The following is a 10,519-nucleotide window of genomic DNA, read 5'->3' as shown; positions in this document are numbered from 1 at the left end:
CTCAGATGACCATTAGATAAAATTATAGGTTTGAGTCTGGAAGTCATTTTGAGTGGCAAATATCTATCTTCGAACACTAGAATCACACTCAGCATAGCATGAAGTCACACAAAAAGAACAGTGATGAGATATCAAGGCCAATTGCAGAGATGTCAGCCCTTGCTGCCCAATAAAATCACATGAGTAAGATAAAAGTAAGATAAGATAAAATACTTAGGTTTTCAGTAAAAAACGTTTGTCTTTTGCTTCCTTTTTAATCAGCAAATGCCTGACTGGGGGAAGCTAGGGTGCCTAAGAGTCATTGTTTTTTCAGTTTTCAAACAAATAACATCTCAGTATTTATTTATCTTTTGCCTTTTTCAGTTTTAGGTAGAAAAACTGATATTGCTTTTGTTTGCTTTAAGGTCAGGTTTACAAATTATATATAGTAAAAATCACTCCAAAAGAATATGTAGTTCTTTGATATTTGACAAATTTGAACAACTCCATCACCAAAAAAAAAAAAAAAAAAAAAGATTTCTAGCATCTGTAAACGGTTCCCTTATTCTGCAGTCAATGTCCTTGCCTTCATCATTAGTTTTTCCTTTCCCAGAATAACACATATATGACACGTATATAAACTCTAAATGCTATCTGTTAGATATAAACAGAGGTGTGTTTCTCTGAGCTGGCTACTAGCTGGCCACTTATGGGCACTGTGACCTACTTATTATCTACAAATCACAGCAGAGCATTCCTTGACTACCTATGGAGTACAGACCATATTACAAGGTAGATCCAGGACGCCTAGTCCGCTGTTGGCCTGACTACATGACTAGCCCCACGGTAGTCTCAGGATAACTCTGCCTGTGATGACATTATACTTTGCTGATGCAACTGTCTCTTGACATATGGTCACGATGTCATTCGTAAAACTTTGCCGCCCCAGACCACCCTGGTGGCGCAGCAGGTTAGAGCACAGCACTGAGAAGCTAAAGCCACTTCTGCATGAGTTTGATTCCTGCCTGCCCCGGAGGAGACCACATGGCATGGCTCCTGGCCCGCCCACTGCTCCCCTCAGCAGTGTACTTCGTGGATCTGCCTGTTCTGCTCCCCCTCTGTCTCTGGTGAATCCTTTCGCTGCCCCTGAGCCTCTGGCCTGTACCCCAGTTCTGTATGCACAAATAAATAAATCTTTAAAAAAAAAAAACTTTGCCGCCCCATCCCTATCCCATTCTCCAGGCCCTATTCCTTATACCATTGTTGCATGATTAGCTTTTACTGGCCTGTATGCTTTCAATTTAAAAAAATAGCAAAGAACTTCTGCTCAAGTAGCAGAATCTTACCTTGCAAACCTGCCCCATGACTGTTGCATCCCTCATTGCATTCCTGCCACAAAGTGACAGACAACGTAATTATTTGTGTCTGAACTCTTTCACTTAGCACAATGCTTTAAAAATGCATCCAAGTTATTCATGAATCTGTGGCTTGTTTCTTTTTATTGCTGAGTCATAAGGTACATCATCTGGATGTACCACAATTTAATTATACATTCACTAGTGGATAGGCACTTTTAGTGTTTCCAGTTTTAGTAATCATTAATAAAGCTGCAATAAACATTCACATACAGGTCTCTTGGGTAAAAACCTAGAAATGCAATTGTTAGCGTATATCATAAGTATATGTCTAATGGTATGTAAAAATGCCAACCTCTTTTACCAATTTGCATGTAGACCACCACCAATATATGAGAGCTCCAATTACTCTCCATCCTTTCCAGCAACTACTTAGCTGTGCTAACATGTATGGAACAATATCTTGTGCCTGTTGTTCATGCTAGATGCAGAGCAGATATAACTAGTTACTTTCACATTATTATGTTCTCTAGAATCTTGTATTCATTCATGTCCTATGTGAAGTGATTTTATAGTTTCTCTAACTAGAGGCATGGCCTATTTTTCTGCCTCATTGATGTTGCAGCTGGACATTTGCGTTTCCTTAGCTAACGGAATGTGAGTGGGAGTAACAACAGTTTTGATCAGAGGCCATGTAGGTTTCCACTCACCTTTCTTATGCTTCTGCCACTGCCAGTAAGAAAATCATGCTCTGGCTAGGTAAGTTAATTCCCAGGTGAAAGGTGTCAGAGAATAAATGTTTGCTGTTTTTCACCGCACTTCAGGCTGGTACTTACACAGCATTATTACGGCAATAGCAATATGCAATATACTCAGTGTGTATTTCCCTGTATGGCAAACTGTACTGGGTGATTACTCACATAATGCTCCCTTTACAAATGCTTTGAACAGACTTAATACAAAATCTATAAATGACCCATAAGTACATTAAAAGATGCTCAACATCATTAGTCATAAAGGAAATGCAACCTAAAACCACAACTAAATACCATTGCATCCAGGGTATGACTGACAATCTCAAATGTTGGTAAGGATAGGGAGCAACTAATTCTCCCATGCAGCTGGTGGGGTGTAAAATGAAACCTCTCTGGACTCGATTGGCTTACTGGACAAATCCATATGTTGAAGTCTTTATATTTCTTTGCACCTCAGAATGTAACTGCATTTGGAAATGAAACTTTGAAAGAGGCAATTATGATAAAATGAAGCCCTTGTGAGGGTTATGGCACAGCCTGTGGGGAAGCAGGAAAGCCAGTGAATCATGTTTAATGTAGGAATGACTGAGTTACTGAGTTAAATACAGCTGATAAAATGTAGACTATTTCTGCCACAGCAGTTTTGGGCATGAAAGCCTTTGAGAAAAGGCATTAGCTAAGGCGCTCAGAACACTGTAAAGTTTTTCTGTGATGAGGAGCAAAGAAACATGGTGGCAGAGGAGAGTGAAATGGATCTTTCTGTTTGTTTTGCTGGTTGATGGGGCATTTAGCCCTCTCATCTTTGATGAATACACTGCCGACAGATACATCTTTCCAACAACACTATGAGCTCACTCTTCTGCTCAAAAAGTCTTCAGGGTGTCCTTAACTTCGGTATGAAACCGTCCAATGCCTTAGACAAACGCTCGAATCTTTCCCAGTTGGTATTTTGCAGTTTTTACCTTTTGTTTTGTTTTGCTTTTGGGTAAAGCCCTGTAGTGGTGTAGGCCATGGGCAGTGGGCTTGGGTTAGAGGCACGTTTCTGTAAACAGCTATGGGACCTTAGACAAATGACGTAAGTATGGGGTCTCAGTTTCTCCCCTTTATAACCAAGAAGGGGGTGGGGGACATGTCGGGTAGTCGGGATTTTCTGTAGGTGTTAGGTGCTTTAACGAGGTAATTCTCTGCACCGCAGTTGCCACACACAAAACCGGCTCTCTGGCATCCGCCTCATCCCTTTCACTTCTAGGAGCCACACCTCTCGTGCGGCCACCTGTTTCCCGCTTCCCTTTTGCCCTTTAAAGTCGGTCGCCTCTCCGCCACCAGGGACTCACCTCCCGCTCTTGCTTTCACTTGGGATTGTCCTCTCTACAGTCAGAATAAGCCACGTATTAAGTGCCGCTTCCAACCAATCAAGAAGAAGCCGTCGCAGATCTTTGAGAAACATCCGCCTTCACCAATGACCTTCAGGTCTTCTCTAGCGCCTCGCTTTGAGAGGCGAGGCAAACCCCCACGACGGCCAATCTTCTGCGAGTAAAGGTATCCCCGGAACGGCGGAGACCACCAATCAGCGAAGAAGGCTGAGGGGAGGACCGTTTCACATTGGTAATCGCGTCCGGAAGAGGGCGGGGCCACAGGTGGCGATAATACGATTTGATTGGCAGACCTGATGTTGACAACCAGGGAAAGCCCACCCTCTCCAACAGGAATAGGCAGGCCCGGAGAGTGGCAGCGGCGGCAGCCAATCCGAGAGTAGACGCACGGAAAGTTTGCTCAATGGGCGATGTCCGAGCGAGCCTGTCATTCAGGTGGCGGTGGCGGAGGCCGGGCTGAGACGTGGCCGGGGAAACACTGCTGGCTGTCCAGGCCGTCGGGGCGGCGACGGGGTCCCTAGCGCGTCCTCGGCCTGTTCGGGGGCTCGGAGCAGCGGGAGAGGCGGGCGCGGGCAGCTGCACCTCCATGCCCGCGCGCGGGGCGGGCCGCTGATGGAGCGCGCCACCCGCCCGGGGTCGCTAGGTCGGGCGCTGTTGCTGCAGTTGCTGCTGGGGTTCGCGGCGGGGACTGTGGCCGCGAAGCGCGCATCCGATCTCCCTGCGTCCACGGCGGCGGCGTTCGGCCTGGGAGCTGCGGCCGCCCCCACCTCCGCCGCGAGGGTGCCGGCGGCGGGGGTCGTAACTGCTGCTGAGGTGACGGTGGAAGACGCCGAGGCGCTGCCGGCTGCCACGGGCGAACCGGAGCCGCGTGAGCCGGAACTCGACGACGAGGCCGAGCTGCGGCCACGCGGCAGGTGAGGAGCGCGGGCTAGACGCGGGAACGCCGGGCCTGGGAGGCTTGTTTACGCCTGCTAGCCGCGGGGCTCCGGGGGCTCGAGTCCTTCCTGGCTGTGGCCTCTCGCCGGCGGGCAGCTGGCGACTTGGGGCGAGCCCGGGCACCTTCGCTGTGCTCCCGGGCGCCGGGTGTTGGCTCGCGGGCGACGTCGCATCCTCCAAGGTTTCTGGGGATGCTCAGAAATTGGAGCGTCGTGTAGGAAAGAAACATCCCTTTCCTTTTGCGTTCTTTGGGGCTTTATTCGTGCCCGGAGGAACTTTCCGGGCCCTGTCTTTTTTTCTCTCGAGTCACCCTGTGCCTTTACTGTTGTGACAGCTGTTTGGGGGAAGTGACTTTGCAAAGATTTCTGCATTCCTCCTAAGCACAACCCTGTAGTGTCCGCGGACCAGTGTCGAGGTCGGTAGTTCTCAAGTTGAGATCTGCGGGATACCAGCATCAGAATCACGTGGGGATGCTTGTTGACTGTGCCGTTTCTAGGTCCCGTTCGGATTTTACTGAATCAGACCTTCGGTGAGAAGCTGGAATCTGCGTTTTTAACAGGCAAACCAGGCAGTTCTTGAGCACACTAGAGTTTAAGAAGTGTGAATAGGGTCTTAAGTGCCAGCTGTTTGCTCTATAGGTTTACTATAAGAACTTTTAATATAAGGTTGCCCTGGTTGTTTAACCTCCTTAAAAATATCATTTAAAGAGACACGTTTTTAACGTTTTTCAAAGTCTGGACACAAACGGAGGCATTTTAACAAAGTATTTTGTAGCTAGTTAATGTTAGTAAACCCGGGTAGAAAGTAATGTCCCCCTAACAAATGGAATGATAAGGCTCATTAAGCAAATTAAAACGGGAGGACTGGAATCTGGATAAGAAAGCATTGTAAAGTTATAATGCAGTTAATTACTGGAGCTTAACAAATTTAATTTTCAATTAAATATCAGGTCTTTGATCTCTATATCTGGAACTATTATAAGTAGGATAAATACTAAGACTCGTTAGGCACCGCTTGAATGTAGGTTGGTTTTTTTTCCTGAATAGCAAATATTTGGTCCAATTTTCATTGGTTTTGCTAATGAACTAATATTTCTAGAAGAGTGTTTTTAAGTTTAGCTTTTTTTTTTCTTCGGTAGGCATCTGCTCTGGGTAAGATGATTCATTTTTCTTAGAATACAAATCTAGCAGCAGGTACTTATTAGCACTTACACCTGTCCAAGAAGTCCTGTGGCTATAGTTTATAGTCCCTCCCCTTTAGGAGTAGCAGATAGTCTCACAGTGAGGATTAAATGAGGAGACCCATAATGACAAATCAGGGCCAAAGTGGTACAAATTAAATATCATTGGTGTCCTGCAGTTTTTGTGGTATTCAGTGGGTGAGTGAGTTGGGGGGAGGGAGTAGGTAGGCAAAAAGATACGGAAAGGTTGTGGCAGAATTAGTTGTTTCCTGAGAAGTGGGCAGACACTGAACTTTAGGAGACAGGAAAAGGTACAGAAGCTGTAAATGATATTTAGGAAATGGCTTACTTCATACATCTATGTGCGTGCATCTGTATGCCCTGTGTGCATGAAATGTAGATGTGCATGTGTGTGCTGAGCAGGGAGGAGTAGAAGACAGGGCTAGAAGGATAGTTTGCCATGTTTTAGACATATCCCTTCCATTCTGTTAGAAACCCAGTCAGTCAGCACTGGAACTTGTTAGAACTTGTTAGAAACCCAGTCAGTCAGCACTGCAGACCCACTGAATGAATATCTGCATTTTACCATAATCACCATGTGATCCCCTTCCACACTACCATTTGAGAGGCATTGGATTATCTTGTGTGCCAGGTCTGATTAAAGTTGGAGCTTCAGGAATACTTCTTTTGCAGGACTGTATACTAAAAACTCAAGGTAAAGCTCCCACAGGGGGAGCATCCGTGCAAATAAGAGGTGGATACAGCCTAAAAGGGAGAGTTTTGAGGCAGATTCTTGGTCCCTTGAAAGTGAGTTGACTTTTTCTTAGCGCTTCCCCAAAGACTGAGACTGTGTGGCTAGAAGGTAAGATCACACACATGAGAAAATTGAGAAATGTAGGGCAGGGCGGTAGGGAAGAAAAGGTAGAGGACTTGGGGTTAGATGTGGTGTTTGGAAGGGCACAAGGCATGCAGATGGAGACTTTTGGAGGTAGGAGGAAATGATGAGCTGGGAACAAGTCAGGGTAAATAGCTGAAGCTGTGAGCAAGAGGATGCTTGTGGGAAAACCTTTGGAATTGTCTTACAGTTCAGAGAAGATGAACCAGAAAAAGAGACAGAAATATAGCGGGCTAGGTGAGAGGTGTGGGACCACTAGAAGAATAAGGAATTTGGTGATGAGCGCACAAAGGATTCAAGCAAAGCATTTGAGAGTAGTCAGATGACAAAGAGGTTAAGGATTCATCCTTTTCAGCTTTGCTCTTGTCTTTCCTCTCTGCTAAACCTGATGGAGGCAAATGTTAGGAGTTGGGACTTACGTATATAGTTGAGGAGGGCCTTAGCATAGGCAGGTTGAAAACGAAAGGAATAGAGGAGGAGGTGAAGGTAGTTGGATAGGATCTACTTGGCAAGCAGAAACAAGATGAGTACAAATAGAGAAATTTTAGGGCCCTGCCTGGTGGTACAACGGGTTAAAGCAGCACTACCAAGCTAGCCGCAGCTACTTCTGCAGGGGTTAGATTCTGGGCCAGGGAGGTGACCCACATAGCATGGCAGACCTCTCCTGTGTCCCCGCTGCTCCCCTCAGCAGTCGGCCTGTTCTGTTCCCCGCTCTGTCTCTGGTGAATCTGCTCACCACTCCTGCACCTCTGGCCTGTACCCCAGTTCTGTATGCATAAACAAATCTTTTAAAAAGAGGGAGAAATTTTACCTGGTATCTTAAGATAGTGTGAAAGTTTGTGAAACCTTGAATAAGTAAATTGATAGAGGCAGCAAGGTGTGTGTGTGTGTGTGTGTGTGTGTGTGTCTGTATGCAAAGTTTGCAAAAGTTTTTTCAGAGTGCTCTTAAAAAAGATTTAAGAAAAACCCAAAATATCAGTTCCATAATAACAGGCTAGTATCCTGTTTGTTTCAAGGAGGAGAATTAGGGGACCAGATTTGAATTAACCAAGCGTTAAGTCACAAACAGCTGTGAAGAACTCAGTGCAAAACTTAAAAAGAGGGAGGTGGGAAATTAAGATCTGTTTTTGCATAATGTCTTTTGATGCTCAAGAAGCAACATGACATTCATTGGTTCACTTGTGTTTTTCCCTCTTGATGAACTTCTCATTAGTTTCATTCTAAATGCTTACTCTGCATTTCAGGCATGTGAATGAGTGAATGACAAACTATTTTCTTTAAAAAGTAGCTAAAATAACTTGTTTTTCTGGTAGCAGTTTTGTTGTCAGTGGTTCTTTTGTTAAACATTACATTTAGTTGAAATTTAAATGGAATGGCCACTGCAGAAAGTTGGAAGAAATATGCACTCTCGCTTCCCTGCAGAGTTTCATGCATGTCGGCAAAATTTCTGAGCTACCGGTTTTCTGGCTAACACACTTGGCATTCTTGGGGTGGGATGGACATCTTTATATTGAGGACATCTGACAGCCTTAGAAGTTGTAAAGAATAGTTTTATTTTAAAGATTGCACTAAACTATTTGTTCCCTTTCCTTTGCACTAAATTTGACAATATTCGGTGGTACTTCTTTTATCTGTATATGTGTAAGCTGAATTTTTTGATTTAGTGCAGTAGTATGAAAATACTTTGCAGATGTCTGATTCAATTGCTCTATTTTTCTTCTCTCTCCTCTGTCCTCTTTCAAACTTATCAGCTGTGAAGCAGTGGTATAGAAATCCAGTTCCATTTGCATTTTCATGCTTCAAAAAAAAAAAAGAAAAAACTAACACAATCATTGAATTATAGAATCTCTGAATATATTATTGAAAGGAGTTTGGGTCATATGGTCCCAACATTGCTGACTTTCCCATCTCAGACTTTTATTAAAGTTAACCAAAAATGATATTTAAAGAACTTAGGAATAACTTTCAAGGGAAGTTATAAGCCATTAACATACTTTGGGCAAGTAATGTCTATCCTTCCTGTCTACGGTTGTGTTTTACCTTACTCTAAATGTGACAGTGTTACAGGATTGAAGGGCTATGTTCTTAATTTGAACTGGCAGACTTTCCAGTCCTAGCATTTGCAGAAGGCGGGCCTGTCCTTGTCACTTGCTATGAGCTCTAGCTTCTGCATGGTTCTCGCTGAAGACTCCCTGGGAACGCCTTCTGCTTTCTTCCTTTTTTGTAAGAGAGGAGCTACTTGTACATTTTTATTAGAAATGTTTTAAATACAAAGAGGAGGACATCTAGGTTTCAGAATTAAGTGTGAGAAGGGGGATTCAAAAATTTTTTTCACTTGGTTCTATTTGTAAATAGGACTTTTATTAAATAGAATTTCTGTAAATGGAATTTTTATTGCAACTACTTCCTAGTGGGCCCTCCCTGGTGGCACAGCGGGTAAATGCAGCACTAAGAAGCTAAAGGTGCTTCAGTGCAAGTTCGATCCCCAGCCCTGGAAGTGACCCACATGGCATGGTAGACCTCTCGGCCAGCTGCTCCCCTCGGCAGTGTATTTCAGTTAGTCTGCCTGTTCTGCTCCCCACTCTGTCTCTGGTAAATCCTTTCATTACCACCCCGCCACCACTAGCCTGCATCCTAGGTCTTGTATGCATAAATAAATAAATCTTTAAAATAAAAAAGTTAGAAATGTGCTTGGAGGGTCAGGGCTGGGCTGGGGCTTATGTCAGATTTGAAAGTCTTTATGAGCCCAGGTGGCCTTAACAGGGCACAGGGGACTCCAGCAGTTTAGCAGCTTTCTACTATAGAAACAAAACTACTGAAAGAGCTTAGGAGAAAGAGATCCAAGAAAAGAAAAGATGTCAGAAAGGCTGGGGTCAGGAGAGACAGCTGTTACAGGTTTGGGTGCTCTCAGGTACAGATAGGGTTGCTGCTCCATTCCCCCCACACCAGAAGGGGCACCTCCCTACCAGAGCATGTTGGGGAAAGAGTCTGGTGAATAGTACAGTTAGCTTGTAGCAGATAAGAGAATGAAGGATGTTTTTCTGACACCAGACAGAATTGGTTAGGGGATTTACTGATATTCCCAGTAAAGGGATTTAAAATCATTAAAGGTGGCCGGCCTATTGAAAGCAAAGAAACCAGTTACATGAATATCAGAAGCAGTTGAGAGAGTGCTGTTCATTGTTCCTGTCTATATATTTCTGTTTCTTTTCATTATTGCTCAAACTGACATATAGCTTTCTAAAATAGTACTTTATTACTTTATAATCTGAAAGTATTTTGTTTATTAAAGACAGAATTTTTAATTTATAAGTTCCCCCTCATATGATAAGTTTTCAGTAAAGAACATTAAATGTTAAATTCCAAAGGACTTATTAAAATGTCCTGGGCCCTCCCTGGTGGCGCAGTGGGTTAAAGCACAGCACTAAGAAGCTCAAGCCACTTCCACATGAGTTCGATCCCTGCCTGTCCCGGAGGTGATCCACATGGCGTGGCAGACCTTTCCTGACCCCCCTGCTGCTCCCCTCAGCAGTGTACTTCGTCGATCTGCCTGTTCTGCTCCCCACTCTGTCCCTGGTGAATCCTCTCACCCTCTGCATCTCTGACCTGTACCCCAGTTCTGTATGAATAAATAAATAAATCTTTAAAAAAAAACCCATATATATATATATATATATATATATATATAAAATAAGTCCTTATATACACATAAGATATGTATACATAAGATATGTATATTTTATTGTTGGATTTGTCTTTACTTTGAAGATGATCACTAGACTTTTACCATTGTTCCAGTGCATGTATGTGTGTATTCAGAGTATAAATAACTACATATTCTGAAAAATTGTAGCTTTTTTGTTGTAAGTAGAATGCATAGGTTGATAAATGAGCAATGTTGTTTGTGAATTAGAGAAGAAAGTATCTGAAGAATGCTGCTAATCTCCTTAATTTTTTATGGCTTAAAAAATTTATTTATGCTAGGTTTTGTTTCAGTTAGAATGTTTTGCATTCAGCCATATATTTGTGACTGAATGATTGTTGAA

General features: G+C 43.6%; 1 protein-coding gene across 2 annotated transcripts in view; it reads left to right on the top strand.

Annotated features, from left to right (window-relative positions):
• The first annotated feature begins 3,772 nt into the window (after positions 1-3,772).
• Positions 3,773-10,519, top strand: part of EIF2AK3 (eukaryotic translation initiation factor 2-alpha kinase 3) — a 58,823-nt gene continuing 52,076 nt past the window's right edge. The window contains exon 1 of one of the 2 annotated variants that reach the window (XM_004691619.2): positions 3,773-4,376. In XM_004691619.2, the coding sequence (XP_004691676.1) occupies positions 4,075-4,376 (302 nt within the window). In that variant the 5' untranslated portion in view covers positions 3,773-4,074. The remainder of the gene's footprint in view (positions 4,377-10,519) is intronic. The other variant, XM_012731596.1, reaches the window with a different exon arrangement.

The sequence above is a fragment of the Condylura cristata genome, unplaced genomic scaffold (assembly GCF_000260355.1).
Source record: "Condylura cristata isolate star-nosed mole 26May11 unplaced genomic scaffold, ConCri1.0 scaffold00031, whole genome shotgun sequence".
Classification (NCBI taxonomy): domain Eukaryota; kingdom Metazoa; phylum Chordata; class Mammalia; order Eulipotyphla; family Talpidae; genus Condylura; species Condylura cristata.
This window is presented reverse-complemented; position numbering and strand designations above follow the sequence as displayed.